Source organism: Neofelis nebulosa, chromosome 5 (genome assembly GCF_028018385.1).
Source record: "Neofelis nebulosa isolate mNeoNeb1 chromosome 5, mNeoNeb1.pri, whole genome shotgun sequence".
Taxonomy (NCBI): Eukaryota; Metazoa; Chordata; class Mammalia; order Carnivora; family Felidae; genus Neofelis; species Neofelis nebulosa.
Genome location: NC_080786.1, coordinates 112,786,976 through 112,806,198, shown reverse-complemented (window position 1 = coordinate 112,806,198; position 19,223 = coordinate 112,786,976). Strand labels below are relative to the sequence as shown.

The 19,223-nt window shown below is 41.5% G+C and overlaps 1 protein-coding gene across 9 annotated transcripts in view; it reads left to right on the top strand.

Moving 5' to 3' along the window:
* Positions 1-19,223, top strand: part of ST3GAL6 (ST3 beta-galactoside alpha-2,3-sialyltransferase 6) — a 73,981-nt gene that overhangs the window by 28,675 nt on the left and 26,083 nt on the right. For 8 of the 9 annotated variants that reach the window (XM_058731637.1, XM_058731639.1, XM_058731638.1 and 5 more), the window contains 4 exons: positions 6,163-6,262; positions 9,546-9,623; positions 12,247-12,350; positions 13,651-13,714. In XM_058731637.1, coding sequence (XP_058587620.1) covers positions 6,174-6,262; positions 9,546-9,623; positions 12,247-12,350; positions 13,651-13,714 — 335 coding nt within the window. In that variant the 5' untranslated portion in view covers positions 6,163-6,173. Of the gene's footprint in view, positions 1-4,903; positions 5,023-6,162; positions 6,263-9,545; positions 9,624-12,246; positions 12,351-13,650; positions 13,715-19,223 lie in introns of those variants that run through there. The other variant, XM_058731641.1, reaches the window with a different exon arrangement.

The following is a 19,223-nucleotide window of genomic DNA, read 5'->3' as shown; positions in this document are numbered from 1 at the left end:
GTTGGTCAAACAAACTCCTTTTGGTTTGATAAAGCATTAGGAGACTCTAAAACTAAAAATCTGACCATTTTCAAGTGTCCTTCCATAGCGTTTGTTTGTCTGTCTTTATAAGCAATGCTATCAAGCTTGCTCTGGGGCTCAGGAAGGTGCCTGAAAACAAGCACCCTCCTGTTTGCTTCTCATACACACTGAAGTTGGAGAATCACTGCTCTAGGACACTCAACAGAACCATGGAGGGGGAATAATTAACGTGTTGACTGAAAACCAGTAGAATGAGTTGGCAAGAACAAGGATGGGAGTAATAGGGTTTTGTTTCAGCCCAGTGTGTGACCGTAACCTTTCTCTTGATTTCAACAATCCCTAGAATTTGTTCTGCCCAAGGAGCTGGTAGGATAGACAAATTAGAGAAATGTGTTGTAATGTTTAGTCTGGTATCAAAAAGATGGGCTTGTGCCCATTTATGGAAGCTCACATCAGGAGAGAGGCGGCATAATGCATGGGCTCTGGTCGGGTAGATAAGGGTTGAAGTTCTATTTTTGTTACTTATCATCTCAGGGAAGTTAATGCCTCTCTCAGAGCTTCAGTTTTCTTCATAAAATGGCAGTTGCAAGTTGGCCACTTCCTTCACAGGGTGGTTGTGAGCATTACATGAGCTGATGCACCAAACGCATTTATCACCAGCTTTGGCACATGATGAGCACATGCTGAACACTCCTATCTTAATGATTCTAATGAACCGTTGTTCATTGGGCATTTGCCATGTGCTAGGCACTTCTGGAAAAACAAAACAAAACAACCCCTCCCCCCCCCCAACAAAGCATCTAGTCACAGGATGTATAACTACATTCAACAGCTATCTACTTAACATCTTCTGTGTGACAGGTATTGTTAGAAATGCTGGAAATAAAATGATGGACAAGACAGACTATCCTGCTCTTATGGAGCTCTAGTCAGGATAACTCTTGTCACATCTGTTAGAGTCTCTGTATTTCTGTTAACCCATCATTGTTTTCCTCTGTGGTTCTCTGGAGTACACATACTAGAGCAATGGTTCTCAAACTTCAGTATGCATAAGAATTATATTGGAGGGTGCTCGTTTTAATGCACATTCCCGAGATCCAGAGATTCAGAGTAAGTAGGAGCTCAGGAATGAGTATGTTAACAAGCCCCCATCTGGGGCTGACCCTTGGATCTGCCACATCGCTTTGGGGCACGCTGCCCTAGAGCCATTTCCCTTTCATGGATATCTGAATTTACCCGTGGGGAGCTCTAGCTGCCAACGTAGCACTGTCAGGAAGTTATAGATTACAATTCTCTTTTGGGTTCTCCTCATGCTTTATGTCTTGAGAGACAGGATGACCCCAGGAATGGAACTGGGAGGAAGAAATGGTCAGACCTTAAGTCTATGTCTGTCGCTTAAACTGTGTGACCTAGGACAACCAACTTCAGAAACTTTGTTTTCTCATTCATGAGGGGGATCATACCTGTGCACCATTTTTCAAGCTTGGTTTGAGCCTTAAGTGAAGGAAGGGACATAAAAGCATTTAATGCAATAAAATGCTAGACAAGACAGACTATCCACGCAGATAAGATACACTTATTGTTAAAGAGAAGGGAGGGGCGCCTGGGTGGCTCAGTTGGTTAAGCATCCAACTCTTGGTTTCACCTCAGGCCATGATCTCATGGTTTTGTGAGTTCGAGCCCCACATTGGGCTCTGTGCTGACAGTGTGGAGCCTGCCTGGGATTCTCTCCTCTCTCTCTCTACCCCTCCCCACTCATGCTGTGTCTCTCTCTCTGTCTCAAAATAAATAAATATTTAATTTTTTTTTTTTAAAAAGGGGAAACTGTTGCCAAGATGGTGCTCACTTTTGACATACTTAGATTATTCATATATTGGTTTATGATAATTTAAGAAGAGAAAACATTTGATATCTGCCAACAGTTCCTGTTCTTCCTTGATGTCCTCTACCTACACTTGAGATAAATAATTACTTCATGACTTAAATTTTTTAAATAATGTTATAGGGACCCTGGTCTTGGGAACAGATGCAGCCAAGAAGCTGAGTCTGTCATGTTTAATGTCAAGATCTTGAAACTTGTTTGTTTTGGTAGTTTAAGCTATCCTGAGGGGTTGCGGTTTTCTTTTTTTCCTTCTTTGCTTTAAAGCAGGCATATTTATATATTAAATGCTATATATTAAATATGTTTATATGTTCTGATTGTTTTTTTTTGTCAATATCTTTTGCTCAAAGCAAAATGGTCATTCCATTTATAGCATTACAATTGGGGAATTTGTTTATTCATGGAAGCTTTTTTTCTACAAGTATGCAGAGGAACTATAAATGTTTATCACAAGGATATCCTGGCTGGCTCAGTCTACTTTGCAACTTGAATATGCTTTGAATTGCCCATGAAATACAGAGTTTTTCTCAGCTGGTGTATGCAATGGCTCTTCAAGAGTAGTTTAATTTTACTTTTTAAAGGAAAACATGTTCTCTTACACTTCTGGGTTTCCAGCTAAAACACATATTAGTGAATGAAAAACAACAAAATCTTGCTTATTGATACCTCCATGCTTTGCAAAATAATAGATAAATTTCCCACAGAATGCATTTTGGGGGAACAGATAAGCAAATTGAATTGTAAATCTGAGTTTCTTCTCTAGACCTTCCTATACTGTTTTATCTTACATGTAAATAGGCTTTTAAAAAGTTGCTGATACTGGTAAGTGGCATCCATGTTGGGTGCTTGCATAAATGATGTTACTTTAGGTGGAGCCTTAAATAATTGAGCAGTTAAGCAGATTGGTGACTATATTGGCCCATGGTAAAATACCTTCCAGGATAGTCTCAAGCCTAACATTAGTAGTTTCTAAAACTGTTTCAGTTCAAGTTTAACTGGTGGATTCTAGAACTCCCAGAGTTGTCAAACACCCCTGATGTCTGACACCGTCAGCATGTACAGCAAAAAAGGGTTAATTACAGTGTATATTTAAGGGAGTCACAGGATATGTAAATATAGTAAAACCTTGGTTTGTGAGCATAATTTGTTCCTGAAACATGCTTGTAATCCAAAGCACTTGCATATCAAAGAGAATTTCAAGAACCATTGGCTCAGTTGTGATCATGTGACATTTGCCATCACGTACTACTCGTATTGCAAGACATGCCTCGTTTATCAAGTTAAAATTCATCAGAAATGTTTGCTTGTCTTGAACAACACTGACAGAACAGGTTGTTCTGCCATCTAAGGTTTTACTGCAATTCCATTGTGTTCTTTGGAGTCTTGATTTGTCCTATATCCATGTTTGGGTAATAGCTGCATGGGTGAAAGAAAAAAGCATTTTGCTGAGGTCCCATCAATCAAAGGATGAGACAAACCAAGTCCACATCAGTTCCCTGTCGGCACTGATAGGTCTGTATCTTGTCTTCACGAAGCATTGCTCATGGCCTTCGGTGAATGTTTAATATGATTACCTCTCACCTATACGACGAGTTGCCTTTTAGCACCCAGCTGGACCCCAGTTTGACCTTTCTCAATTCTCCCAGTACAGGGTGAAGAAGGAAGGCTGATATTGTTGAACAAGTATAAGGGCCAACTAGAGACTTTTACTGATAATCCCAAACCTTAGCATTCTCCATCACTTGGATTTTACCCAGTATTCCTCAAGAAACATAGAGCCATACCCCGCTCCTTTTTTTAACCTACTAATAATCCTGCAATTTATTTCTTTTTACCAAGGAGAATTTAAGATGATTTTTAAAATAACCCACATTTCATCAAGATAGCATACATTTCAGGTGGGTGAGGAAGACCGAACAAAGCAGAAAGTGAGGTGCAGGCCTGAGGGGATGGGAACAGCAGATCTATGTGCGCTTTATAAACTGCTTTACTCCCTTTGCCATGCGAGGATGTGGGACTTTGTGCAAAAGCCACATGCAACTGCATCTTTCTGTCAGGCCAGTAAGAAGACAGTGTAGGTTGGGGCGCCTGGGTGGCTCAGTCTGTTGAGCGTCCGACTTCGGGTCAGGTTATGATCTCACGGTTCCTGGGTTCGAGCCCCGCGTCGGGCTCTGTGCTGACAGCTCGGAGCCTGGAGCCTGTTTCGGATTCTGTGTCTCCTTCTCTCTCTGCCCCTCCCCCACGCGCGCTCTGTCTCCCTCTGTCTCGAAAATAAATAAACATTAAGAAAAATTAAAAACAAAGAAGACGGCGTAGGCTGCATCAGGATAGGCCAGGTCTCACATTGGCTTTCTCAAAACCCATGCATATTACTACTTAGAAAAAGAGCACAGCTGACAGTTTTCGAAAATGAACCACCGTTAAATACACAACCACATTCACATATTTTGTGTCCTAGGTTGTGCCGGGCACGCTTCATTTTGGGTAATCTACCTAATAGCTCAAAGAGGTAGTTTCTGTGCTCTCATCTGTAAACAGATGAAGATGCTCAGGTTGGAAGAGGTAAACTGATTTACCTAAGGTCCCCCAAGCCAGGAATTATGTGGAATTGGGCGGTAACTCATGTGTTCTGATTGCCAACCAGTTTGACTCTTCATGGGGATCATGTGTGCTAGGAAGTATGTGTAAAAAGTGTGTTCTTTAACTCCTCTATTTGCTTTCTCCTTACATAGGCATTTCTCACTAACTTATAATAATGGCATGTGGGGGTGGCGGCTGCCTGAATAGAAGTGAGAAGCAGCAGCTGACACCAAGGGAGGAGAAACCAGCGATTTCCTCTGGATAAGGACGGCGTAGCGAACAGTCCCACACCCTCATTAGCTCCAGAGGAGCCCAGCATAATTATGACATTTGTTAAGATGACCCCACATTATCGAGGAAAGCTTAAATTGTATTTATTGTATTGTTTATGAAGGCAAAGGAGTGCTTTAAGAGTTCCATTTGGACTTATTTTACTGTTCAAAGGGAGACAGCATGATCTTATCTGGAAATGCATCTACCCAGACTCACCATGTCTGCACTGCATTGCCCCGATGAAGGTTGATGGATGTGAACAAGAGGTACATGCAATTGTCGAAATGAACCAGAAACTTGCAGGCAAAAAGCTAGCATATTTGTTTAAAGTCCCAAGCATTGAAATCTATTGTAAGCACCATATAATATATTAAATTTGTCTTTTGCATTTAATTGCATGGGAAACGAGAACTTACTCATTGCTATGAAGTAAAAGTGAGAACAAAATATGTTCAGGTTTCTTAAAAATCTATATTCTATGAAGGGTTTTTAAAATTTATATTCTAGCGAAGACTTTGTCCAGGTTTTTGTCGATCTACAAATGTACAATGGACCACACTGTTGATGTAGTGCAAAAATAAGTAAGAAATTAGCTGAAATGTACCTCTGCTAGGATACTGAAAAATCAAATGGATGCATCTAAAAGTATATAAAAGTTGAAGATGTGGAAAATATTCTTAGTAGCCTTTTTTCCCCAGTTTTTAAAAATTGCAAAAAGGACTTGTAAAAGTTACAATGCATAGCATTTAAAAATCATTCTGAGAGGTGCCTGGGTGGCTCAGTTGGTGAAGCGTCCGTCTTTGGCTCAGGTCATGACCTCATGAGCCCTGGGTCAGGCTCTGTGCTGACAGCCCGGAGCCTGGAGCCTGCTTCGGAGTCTGTGTCTCCCTCTCTCTTGCCCTCCCCCACTCTCACTCTGTCTCTCTCAAAAATAAATAAAAACGTTAAAAAAAATCCTTTTGAGCACTGAGGAAATGCAATGTTTGTTTACATCTTAAGGCATATATATTCACTTTCTGTTGAGAGAGTGAAAATAGGTATTTTTTACTGTTTCTGAAAACAAGTTTTGGGTCTGAAATACATGTGTAAAATTTTGTTTTGAATGCATGTTTTTCTTATCTAACATGAGAAAGTAGGATGGCAGCTGCTAGCTTTGAAACCATGGTACTGTTGATAGGTTTACACATCATGTTGTATTGACTAAACAGGCTGAGGAGAAACAGAAAAAAAACACTCTTTTGCTACAAATTTAGTGAATTATTTCCAAAAACAGTAGGCCTACATCATTTTCTTTTCTTCCCTTTCTATATGTTTATTCACTAATGCTTATTTTGAGCTCTTGTGTGAACCCATCTACATAACAAACGATAACGCTTTTTCTTTGGACTTCATTTCTTGTGTTTCAGGTGGGCCAGCCATGAGAGGGTACCTTGTGGCCATATTCCTGAGTGCTGTCTTTCTCTATTATGTGCTGCATTGTATATTATGGGGAACAAACGCCTACTGGTAAGTTTCATTTTTGCTCTTTAAAAATAATTCCCGGGGCACCGAGGTGGGCCAGTTGGTTGAGTGTCTGACTCTTGATTTTTTGGCTCAGGTCATGACCCTGGGGTCGTTGGATCAAGCCCCACGTTGGGCTCTGCACTGAGCATCGAGACTGCTTAAGATTCTCTCTCTCTTCCTGTGCTCTTCTCCCCCACTCATGTGCACGCGCTCTCTCTCTCGAATAAAAAAATAAAAATAAATAAAAATGATTCCTAAACTAGTCTTTGACACAGTCACACAAATGATGTTAGAAGGACCTATTAAAAAAAAACAACTCTTTAACATTTTGAGCCTTTTTTAGCTTTCCATGCTAAACTGGGGTTTTACCATTCTAGTGTCTTGTACATTGTAGCTTTAACAGTTTTCAAACTGATAAAACAGCACCCTATTTCTATTAACATCAGTGAAGCAGTGGTGTTGCCCATCTCTGGCACATAATATTCTTTATATAATGTTTCATCTCCTTGAATTGATGGAGTAATTCTTGGACTCAGTGGTTCTTGACTGTTGAGCCTAAAATGCTTGGATAAGATAGTGATGATTAAAATAGAGACACTGCATATGGTTTTCTTTGTTTAAAAATATTCGGTGCATGATGACACACATTATGAAACCACTTTGACTTGAAATGTCTCCTAAAACTTTGAAGAAGCACAGATAGTTTTATGGCAGAGAAAACTTATGAAATAAGCTTTTCATCCTTTTCCCTAATTGTCCTTTGGCTAGGAGTAAAGTTTTGATGACCTTTAAATCCTGAATGGATGGTAGTATATGATATCAAAATAAGTCACATGACAATTTTCTATTTTAGACGAAATATCAGTACTCTTTGCCAGTTTTTCAGTAGGAAATTCTAGATCATGTTTCTGGTTGTGTCCCCCCCCCACCCCCGTCTAGATAAAAAAAAGTTCATGCTTCTGAATTTACTTCACCACTTGTTGATTGAAAAATTATTGTAATGCTCTTCATGGAAGGAAGTTAGGCAGATGGTCACTAGAAAAATCCAATGCCAGGTGGGGGTGGGGGGTGGCCCAAAGTTTCTAGGCCTTGGACTTAAATACTGAGCTAGAGGACTTAGAAGTCTGATTATACACCACATGAAGGTTATACACGGTGTTCTCTCCTTCCATCTTTGCCTCATCCTGTCTCTGTACCACTCTTAGTAACGGAAGGTAAGAATAGAAGAGAAAGCAAGGAGTTTACTTTGTAAACAAATCCTATTGTGTCACAGGGGAAAGGATAAAGAGGACAATGCAAAGAGTGTTGAATTCTGCAGTCTTTTGTCATTCGGGTTTGAGAGTGTTTATGACCCTCCTAAGCTAACCCGTGATACTAGTCACAGAAAATAACGGGGAAATTACCTCAGGTGGGTTTTGTGCTGTGAACTTACTTCCTTAAAAACTATTTAAGACAGGTAACTTTTTAATTTTTTTTTTTTTTTTAAATTTTTTTTTTCAACGGTTTTTATTTATTTTTGGGACAGAGAGAGACAGAGCATGAACGGGGAAGGGGCAGAGAGAGAGGGAGACACACAGAATTGGAAACAGGCTCCAAGCTCCGAGCCGTCAGCCCAGAGCCTGACGCGGGGCTCGAACTCACGGACCGCGAGATCGTGACCTGGCTGAAGTCGGACGCTTAACCGACTGCGCCACCCAGGCGCCCCTTAATTTTTATTTATTTATTTTTATTACTTTTTTAATGTTTATTTAGAATATGTGCTGCTGAAGCGAGCACATTAATGTTTATTTAGAGACAAAGACAGAGCATAAATGGGGGAGGGTCAGAGAGAGAGGGAGACACAGAATCTGAAGCAGGCTCCAGGCTCTGAGCTGTCAGCACAGAGCCCGACGCGGGGCTCGAACCCACACACCGTGAGATCATGACCTGAGCTGAATTCAGAGGCTCAACCGATTAAGCCACCCAGGTGCCCCTAGACAGGTAACTTTTTTAAGCCACCCAAAGGTTGTCTTCAGAATATCCTAAAAGTTTTTCTGTTCGACTAACCTTAGAAACCAAGTAATATCTTTTACTTCGTTTTGTCCTCAGAATGTAATTTGGTTTTTATGATCTAATGTGCTGATCCACCATATTTATGTACCTTCCTAACATATAAATCAAGGGATTCTTGCCATGTATGGTAGTCACAAAAGATGTTTCTCTAATAAGGACTTTACTAGTTTCATAGTTTAGAAATCTAGCAGTTCTTGGGCGTCTGGGTGGCTCAGTCATTTGAGTGTCTGACTTCGGCTCAGGTCATGATCTCACGGTTCATGAGTTTGAGCCCCTCATCAGGCTCTCTGGGCTGACAGCTCAGAGCCTGGAGCCTGCTTTGGATTCTGTGTCTCCCTCTCTCGCTGCCACTCCCCAGCTCAGACTCTGTGTGTGTGTGTGTGTGTGTGTGTGTGTGTGTGTGTGTGTGTGTGTCTCAAAAATAAAAACATAAACCTAAAAGTCCTAACTATGTGGATTTTTAAAAAATGGAGACTACTTCTTTTAGTTTGTGTCCTGTGATTATAGAAGAACATGGATTAGTTTTTTAGATGAATTCTTCACATAATTAATTATTAATAAAGTCTTCTGTTAGGCCGTTACGAACCTGGCTAGCTCTGGATCCTGCCACTCTGTCCCCCTCATTTATTTTTGTTGTCATGCTCTGTCTTGCTTCACAATACCCTTTTAAACTGTGGAGACGAGCACTCCATTCAGGAGACCCAGAAGGTCCTGACCTGTGCCAAGAATAGAGGAGAGTGAGATAGGACTCTGAATGGTGTGATTTGTGGAGTCCAGATCACAAGGCTGCCTCTTTAAAGCTTCAGGTCTGTGTTTCTATGGTAGGTGTGCCCAGTTGTGGCATGGGGGACCTAGAGAGTCATGTGCACTGGAGTGTGGTGGGTTTGGCAGGCTTTGGGGAGACTTCCAAGTAGTCAGCCTGCTTGTGGCTTCCACAGTGTGGTGACCCCTAGCCCTTCTCGAAGGGCCCTTTGTTCACTGCTGGTTGAATCCCTTCTGGGTCGCTTGTCACCTCACCCTTTTTCACCCTCTCGCCTTGTATCCGTGCATCCTCAAATATGCGAAAGGTCCTGGAGAAAGTACGGTCATCCCTCAAGGGTTTCTGTGAGGATTTTTAATTCCATGCGGGAGAAGTCTTTCAGCAGTTGTCTCCAAGTGGATTCCCAGGGCATTTGCTTTCCTTTGGGGGGCTTCCTGGTTCTGGTTTCTGAGTGACCCTGTTTTTGTCTCCTAGGGTGCCACCTGTGGAAATGAAGCGGAGAAATAAGATTCAGCCTTGTTTATCGAAGCCAGCTTTTGCCTCTCTCCTGAGGTAAAAAGATAAAAGAAATTGTGACCTACATGTTTAAAATGTGTTTGTAATCACTTTTCACACTTGTTAACTTTTTTTCGTATGAAAAGTATGAAAGTAGACTTTAGCAGCGTAAAGTAGACACTCTATATTTAAGGAAGAGCTTGAATATCCCGTCTCTTTTTGTGCTTTTGGTCAGAGCTCTGCATATATTTTCAGAAAAGGCATTCAAGAACTCAATCAGACCAGTTACTCTTTTTACACAGGTGAGATTAGAGAGCTCTGTTTGTATTTGATCATAAAAAGTGAACTATTCTTCAGGGCTTTATTTCTCCCCGTGTTGTTCCCGTGTTGTTTTTTACCCTTATTATTTTGTAGCTTTTTCCCCCCTTGTCTCTAGGTTAAACTTCATGATGAGAAGTTTTTCCTCACCATGACTTTCAGTGAACTACTTGGAATGTAAATAACGATCTTTATATAGTTGTCAGGACTTGCAGAATATCCACAAATATTCTTTTCCTCTTTCACCTCAACTGTGACAGATTGCTGGTCAAAACGCTTCTAGAGAAATAGAAATAAATGACAGTCTGGTCATGTTTAATTGTGTAAAACAGGTACGAGCTTTTCAATATATCATCCATTAAGGATCAAAAGTTTATATATTTGTAAATTTTCTTTTCATTGCGTAGTATACTGCATGTTTCCATGACTGGTTCTTAACCTTTTAAAATCAACTCTCTAGGAAACTGGAGATACATAAAATATTTCTGCATATGTTTACAAGTATATCATGGCTACTATAAGCACTTTATAAGATGATAAATCTTTCCAGTTAGGACCACTGCAAAACTAGAAGAGTGGTTTTAAACTTTTTTAACCATGACCCCATAGTAAGAAATCAATTTTACCTTGGAACCCAGTATACACTGGGTATAAGTACATTTTACTTTGGAAGCTGGCATACATAAATAAAGCTGGACCCCTGAGAATGCTGACACTCTCAAAACTAAGTCTGGGACACAGATCATATGTCATGCAGGAAGGGCCCACCCTCACCTGTTCCCTTAGTCTGAATATGGTGTGAGTTCTTAGCCCAGCTCTGAAGACCTTAAGCTCGTGTGACTTGCCCAAGGTGTAATGGCTCCTGAGTGGCTACTATGGATGCAAATGAAGCCAGAATGCAACTGAAGCTATTTCACCCCTATTCTGTGCTTTATTTCCATTTTGTCATACAGCCACTGAAACCCCAGGGCACTCTGATCTGCACCTGCAGGTTTTAGACTAACAAAAGGCAAAGCTGATAGGAGAGAAAAAATGGGGCCAAGTGTGGGGGATTGGGGTAAGGGTGAGTTTGACTTGTTCCTTCTCTTGCATTAAAAGCACTTTGATTTTCTTTTTTTCTACTTCATACTGGTTCCATAAAGAAGTAATACGGAGTTGAAATTCATTCAATCATTTATTAACCGTAGGGAACCTGCCTACTCTGTGCTGGTTGCTAAAAGTGAGGGGAAAAAACAGAGGCACATCCTATCCTCATCGAATGGTCTCTCTTGTCTGAGAGAGGACCTGAGTGGGGGCAGTGGGGCATAGCTCAGGACAGAGCAGGCAATAAGAAGAGCATGTCCATAGTTGTTGTTCTTGAGTAAGTCTTAATGCCAGCAAGAATCCTAGGTGCATCTAACTGTTTTTTATTTTCGTTTTTATTTTTACTTTTTTTTTTCATAGCTGACAAAACTTCACACATATGGTACTTTTTAATTTGGGAGTGGCTTAGCATCCGTGCTTTATTTCCCCTTATTACCTCCTTTGTCTCTTCCTGTATATGGCTAACATTTCCTCACTTGGTATTGATTTGTTTTTAAATTTTGATCCCCCTCCCTAGCCTCTAGAGTTGTGACAAAACTTTGGTACCACAGCCTGGGTAGCGTTTCCATTTTGGTTTTGTAGTTCCATTGGACATTCCATTCTCTATTCTATTTAAATTCCGTTTAAGGTGACTTTTCAATAATTTTACGTTTCAAAGTTTGTTTATTTTGAGAAAGAGCAAGAGAGCAAATGGGGGAGGGGCAGAGAGAGAATCTCAAGCAGGCTCTGTGCTGTCAGTGCAGAGCCCAACTCGGGGGCTCAATCTCATGGACTGCGAGTTCATGACCTGAGCTGAAATCAAGAGTCTGATGCTTGGGGTGCCTGGGTGGCGCAGTCGGTTAAGCGTCCGACTTCAGCCAGGTCACGATCTCGCGGTCCGTGAGTTCGAGCCCCACGTCAGGCTCTGGGCTGATGGCTCGGAGCCTGGAGCCTGTTTCCGACTCTGTGTCTCCCTCTCTCTGCCCCTCACCCATTCATGCTCTGTCTCTCTCTGTCCCAAAAATAAATAAAAAACATTGAAAAAAAAAAAAAAATTAAAAAGAGTCTGATGCTTAACCAACTGAGCCACCCAGGCCCCCCCAAAAATTTTAATATTAAAACATAAGACCATAAATAAGTATTGAAGTGAATAAAAATATACTTTAAAAATAGTTACACAATTGCAAATAGTCCGTATATCAACGTGAGTATTATACTTCAGTTGTCTTCAGTTGTGATTTTAGAAGGCTGCATATATTGTAGGCATTTGGGGGAAATGATTCTTTTCCTTTTCTTGCAGGTTTCATCAGTTTCACCCTTTTCTGTGTGCAGCTGATTTTAAAAAGATTGCTTCCTTGTATGGTGGCGATAAGTTTGATTTGCCCTATGGGATAAGAACATCAGGTCAGTAATATTATTCTTACCCAGCCCTATTAATAGGAGTGTGTTTTGATGTGAACCACATGTTTATATAATTTTAAGGCCTTTTCATCTTACTGCTTCATGAGGATTCTTAAAGGAAATGATTCGGCAATTTGTTGAAGGAAATTAAATTTTAATTCAGAAATCCCTACTCCTTTTTGAGGCAGTGTGGAATTCTAGAATAAAACGGGAAGTTTGTTGTTGTTTTTTCAGAAACTGCTCTTTACTTTTGTCTAGCTGTGGTATTATTCATGAGTTCTGATGCTGTATTTTATTCCAGTATAGAATTAGCAGGATAAACCTGTGGGTTAACTTCCTTCCTGTCTCCCTTTTTGCCTTTTTACCTCTGAGTTTTATTTTATTCCATCAGTGTAAGTTCTAACTCCTTGATGAGCCTTTTAACCAGTGGGTATTTTGCTAAATTGAGAGAGAAATTACTCTATCTGCTAATGACAAAACCGTTTTCTCTCCACTTACTGACAACTGATTGGCCTTAAGCAGCTTTATGTTGTGGATTTTTGAGAGACCCTAAAAGCCCAGTAGGTGACAAGCTTAGTTTTCTGAGTCAGATTTTATTTATTCAGTGGATCCTGTTATGTGTGTGGGGTGTGTGTGTGTGTGTGTGTGTGTGTGTGTGTGTGTATAGGTTTAAAAAGAAAAATTGCAGAGAATTTGATAATTTAATACATTTAAATTTGCTGAATATTGGTTTCTATACTAATACCAGTTTCAAAGGCTATATTCTACACTAATATCATCTGATGTTGGTATTTTTTTTAAAAATGTCTTATTATTTATTTTTGGGAGAGAGAGACAGACACAGCATGATCAGGGGAGGGGCAGAGAGAGAGAGGGAGACACTGAATCTGAAGCAGGCTCCAGGCTCTGAGCTGTTAGCACAGAGCCCAACACGGGGCTCGAACTCACGAACCATGAGATCATGACCTGAGCTGAAGTCAGACACTTAACCGACTGAGCCACCCAGGCACCCCAGATGTTGGTATTTTGGGGGTTACTTTTTCAGAATTGTTGTCAGATTAGACATTTTTTTTTTTAACCCCCTGGAGTTTTCAGGAAGTGTCCTTAGAGCAGTTTTGAGCATACCTATTGAGTAGTGCCTGCTAACTGCAGTTTTATTATTTCCACCAAGGAATAAATCCACATGGATTTACAAGTTTGAAATGGGTTGGGGGAGGGATGGGGGGGGAATACCTAGGGTTGCTTACTAGGTATCTAAGGAGCCATAATTCCTTTTATTTATAATATGCCATTTGTTTTCTAGCGGAATATTTTCGACTTGCTCTTTCAAAACTGCAGAGTTGTGATCTCTTTGATGAATCTGACAAGTGAGTTTATTTCCTCACTTTTGTTTGACTTTTAGTTTTAGCTAAGATGGTTCAAAATATGCACCCCAATGTAAAATGTCTTCACTCAAGAAAATTCCATAGTAGTTGTGCATGACTAAAATGTCTAGTAGTTGTTTCCATGACACTTCAAATAAACACATTACAAAATTAATTTAGAAACTGCAAAAGTGGTTGCCTCAAAAGTTTGCAGAGTCTTATGATGAGCAATCCTAGTCCCAGGTCAACCACATTCACCTCTCCTAAGTTGTTGTTACTAGAGAATTAATTCGTAGCCCCTGTTAATCAGCTCACAGCCCCTCCATAGGCTGTCTCCTGTACCTTCCTATGTATCTTCTGATTGCTCATGAGGATCTGTTTTGTTTCATTTGAATATTGGATTTCAGAAGCAGCTCTCTTCCTCCTATTCAGAATTATACTGGAGGAAAGAGAACAGTTGGTTGAGATAATACTTCTTCTGACTACAAAAGGTAACTTAATTTGTAGAAAATTCTGGTGTCAGGTTAACCATCTAGGAATGAAATTGCTAAAGAGAGACTCTTTAGCTGATACACTTATTTTGACAGAGGTAGACTTTCTGTACAGATTCTTCATCTACCCTTTAGGATTTGGCCAGTGGTCCATTGGGGGGGCTGGAATAGGCACTCCATTAAAAAGCAAAATGACAGAATTTTCCCTCTTGCCCAAGAGGACAGAAGTGCTATTTAGCAAATACATAAATGAGAGTAGTGGACAGAGATGTGAAAATGGGGATAGAATTTACAGAACAGAGCTGGAGGAGCAATGCTAGATTTTGTCTGAAATTCTCTCCTTTTTTCTGAGAGCCCAGATGATCGAAGTGTGGATTATGTAATGTTGGCTCATTTCAGCTCGTACTTACTTATTACAATTTAAAACTATGCCATCAACTTAATTTGTTTTTGATTGCATATGAACAGCAACCATGTATGTACTTTTCTAGCCTAAATTTTATGTAGCTCATGGGTTGAATTTTGTGCAGATCTTTGGCATATGTGCATTATGTCCTGCTCTCTAGTTTTTACCACTACCCTGCAAAGTATGCTTGATAGTCTTTTTTTTTTTTTTTTTTTAATGGAGAAACTAAAACTAGGCAAACATACATAGTTTGTTACAGTGGGTAAAAGCTACAGCCAGGATGTGAACCTAGAGAGCACCATCCAGTGCCCGGATGTGTGACTTAAGAGTAATAGTGACTGTACCTTAAATATTTGGAGCAAGTGTCTACAAGGTCCTAGTCCCTGTAAATGTGAGCTACTGCCAGGATTCTTGGGTGTGTATGACTAGAAGTTTCACTCTTTCCTGGTTTTTATCTTGGAACTAGACTGTACCATCTGTAGGTGCTTTCAGAAGCCCTTCCCACACAGGAATTCATCATCCGCGTGTGCCTCAACCAGGCTTGTCTCTCTCTTCTTGCTGACGTGGTCTTGCTGTTTCCTTTCCTCCTTTGTCACTGAGCATGGACCCCACTCCCAACCTCAACCCATGTCAGGCTCTTAGCATCACCCGTGTTGGAAGACAGGTGGGTGTGGGTGGTGAGGAGGGCTGGAAGATCTTGCTGATGGCACAGGAATCCTTTAGTCTGAGTTTGTCAAGAGAAGTAGAATAGAATGTGCAGTCAGAGACTTTTCAGGCACAGAGGGAATGGAAAATCCCCTTGTGGGATCTCTTCGGAGTGCACACCAAGAAGCAGTCACATGATCAGCCTTGCTGAATTGCTTGTTTGTGCAAACCTGTTTTCCTAGGAACTTGACAAAGAGTATTTTTAAAGTAGATGAGAATATACTTGGGACAGTATTTCCTATTTCATATTAACTTTTGGGATGGGTTCACATGTAATAAACTATACCTGTATTTTAAGCAAGCCATTATACATTTATCTGAATGGCACTGTATAACACAAAGACAATCGCTGGCCAGTCTATGCCTGAGCAGTGGATTTTATTTTCTTTATTTATTTTAAAAATATTTATTTATTTTGAGAGCTACCACACATGTATGCATGCACACAGGGGAGGGATAGAGAGAGGAGACGGGGAGAATCCCAAGCAGTCTCCGTGCGGTCAGCGCAGAGCCTGACTTGGGACTCGAACTCATAAACTGTGAGATCATGACCTGACCTGAAATCAAGAGTTGTATGCTCAACCAGCTGAGCCACCCAGGCACCCCTGAGCAGTGTATTTTAAAGGCAGAATATACTCCAGAAAGGCAGAATGTACTACCCTGCCTTCTTGTTGCCTCAGAGTAAACTGTTCCCTAAGTGACCTTAAACATCTCCCATTTCTCCTCTCAGCCTGGGGAAAAATGCTCTAGGACAAACAGATCTGAGAACAGTCTCTTTCTCAGGCAGAGAGAATGAACTGCCCCCAGCTGTGGATTCAGGAATGGGGTTGGGGGTGAGGGGGGCGCCCCATGGACCAGGAGGAAGCCTTGTTGGCATGAGCTGCTCACTGGGTCAGTGGGTCTGTAGGGTCGGGATTGGGATGAGCAGAGAGAGGGGAGCTCTACTCTTTCCATCCCCTTCCTCCTTGGGCTGGTCTCCACTGATTTTATTCTTCCTTTATCCTCTTGGTTTCTTCCAGAAGGTTCAGACATTTGGTCATTGTTTCAAATCCGAATCCTTTACAGTCCTACCAGATGTAAGTCCTAGTTTTGTTCAGTTACATTATTCAGTTCACGTGATGCCCTCCATTGGGACAGATTACACTGTGAATGGGAAAGTTCTAAATACCAGATGCATTTACAAGAGAGGAGTCTTCCTCTTTCCCACAGGTGTCACATAAACGAAGTCTGCAGGTTAGCATGTTATTACCCATTTGGTTTTATTTATCTTTTTGTTTTTAACAAGAAGTACACTCTTTGGCTTTTCCCTTTATATTGTTTAGTTTCTCTCCTGAGCAATGACCCACCAGGTTGGGGTAGGGTAACCACCCAAGCACCCGTACGTTGCCTAAAGAATCGTGATTACCTAAGCTTACCTGTCTGTGCTGTGTTGTGCAGCTTGAGGGCCAGACTCCAAAGTGGTGAATTGTAGAGAATCGTTAGAGGCAGGAAGGGTGGAGATCTAGTCCAACCCCCTCATTTGAAAGGTGAGAGACCTGAGGTCCAGAGAGGTTATGTTGAGGTCTGCAAATTTCTGTTTTCAGTACCTCCTTTCACATTTTAACAGAGTAAAAGACAGGAAAGACCGCACAACCGAATGTCTTAAACTGAGCATCATCTGAAGAGCTAAGGGGAAGAGAATTCTGGAATTGTGAATTCTTTTGGATATATTGTTAAGGATTTCCAGGGCTATAAATCTTGTGCATTATTGAATATAGCTTATGCCTTTATTCTTAACCTCAAGCCATTTTTAACCAGATGATCTTTAATACTCGGCAGGGTTAAACCAAATCCTCTCGAAGTTACATGTGTCAGTTCACTGAAAACACATATATGTTAAATAGGTTTCTTTTGTTCTCTTAAAGATACATGATCTCCATAGACTCTTCTCTTCAAGGAGAGCTTGAAAAACAGGGTTTTGGGGGAGGGGAAGTAGAGGGAGGAAAGGGGTGGGCAGTAAGGAAGTGGGCAGGCATGGGACTGCTAAGTAGATGAGTCAGTACTTGTGAAAAACGGCACAGTTTTGTGTCCTTGGGCAAGTTCCTGCATTTCTGAACCTTAGTTTCTTGTAAAAGAGGGTAATGGAGCTACATATGCACCTTATGCCACGGTCAGTTTTGATAGTTAATAGTTAAGTCAGTGAAACCATTGCACAGTCATTAAGTCAACGTAAGCATCGGTACTGTATTTGCAACTTCCTGTGAATCTAGAATTATCTGGAAATAGAAAGCTTACATTGAAAACATGACCACCGAGCTTCTATATGAATGTTCATAGGAGCATTAGTCATAGTAGCCCCAAAGTGGAAACACCCAAATGTCCAACTGCCGAATGAATAAATTAAAGGTATATCCGTATAAAGGAAATTATTTGGTCATAAAAAGGAATGGGGTACTGATTCATGCCACAACATGGACGAACTTTGAAAACACCATGCTCAGCAAAAGAAGCCAGTCATGAAATAGCAAGTACAAGTATAGTTACATACGATGCAACCCACGTACCACATACAATTACTGCATGATTCCAGTTACAGGGAGTGGCCAGAATAGAAGCGCTATAGAGACAGAAAATAGATTTGTGGCGGTCAGGGGTGGGGGAGGGGAAATGGAGAGCAAGTGCTACTGGCTGTGGGTCTGAATTGGGTGGTGGTGATTGTTGCACAGCTTTGAATATGCTAAAAGCTAGTGAATTTTAGGTAAAAGGATGAATTTCACGACACGTGAATGATATTCCCATTCAAAAAATAAAATGTTTTTGAAAAGAACTGGAGGTGGCAGTGACCTCTCGTTTCCTCTCTAGCCTCTGTGGCACTGTGTTCGGAAGGGACTGTGAAGCCGTGCCTAGAACCAATGGTTTCTCTTTGTCATCTTTTCTGTATGCTGCTGCTGCTGAGTTCTTGGGACCCTGGTTGCTCCCTTTATTTCCCAAAGCACAGCTCACATGAGGGGGCCATGGTTTACACACTTCACTAACGATTGAGGATATTTAAGGAAGTCGTATCACAGAAAAGCAATACTTGAAATGTGCACGTGTTACAAGGCCCTGACCCTTTCTGGCTGGCTGTGCATGTATCTCTTTAGCACCAGTCTGCCTCCCAGCCCCGGGGCATGCTGCCTTCTCCTTAGTGGGAACACATTCTCCCTCAGCCAGAGCGGCAGAAACCCTGAATCACAAAATCTCAGCTCCCACTTAAATGCGTGAACCAGGGGCCCCTGGGTGGCTCAGTCGGTTGAGTGTCCGACTTCGGGTCAGGTCATGATCTCACGGTTCCTGGGTTCGAGCCCCGCGTCAGGCTCGGAGCCTGGAGCCTGTTTCAGATTCTGTGTCTCCCTCTCTCTCTGCCCCTCCCCTACTCATGCTCTGTCTCTCTCTGTCTCAAAAATAAATAAAAACATTAAAAAAAATTTTTTTTAAATGCGTGAACCAGCTCTCCACCTCCCCCTGTCACCATTGCATTCTGGGAGGCCGCCAGATTCTGTGAAGAGTGTGCAAGGCCAGCACAGGCGGTCACAGAGTAACTCTACATAAATACCTTACTGAGCCGAAGCACCGGTGCTAAATCGGTTGCCTGCTCATTGGACACGGGTTTGTGACAGCTGCCTAGTTGCTCACCCAAGCGGGATCCATTATGTTACATCAGCAGAACGGGGCCAGATTGGCAACCAGCTGGGGCGGGAGCGTGGCTTCAGAGAACTTAAAAAGAGGACAAAGATGGAGACTTCAGTTATTTAAGGAAAACAGCCCAGGCTCTAGAAAGGTTCTCAATGTCTGCATCACTACTCTGGGCATCCTGCTGTTTTGCAAGGTTTCTTTACATGGTAGCATTTTCAGCCTGGAGGAGAACTTGAGGCAGGGGGTGGGGGTGGGG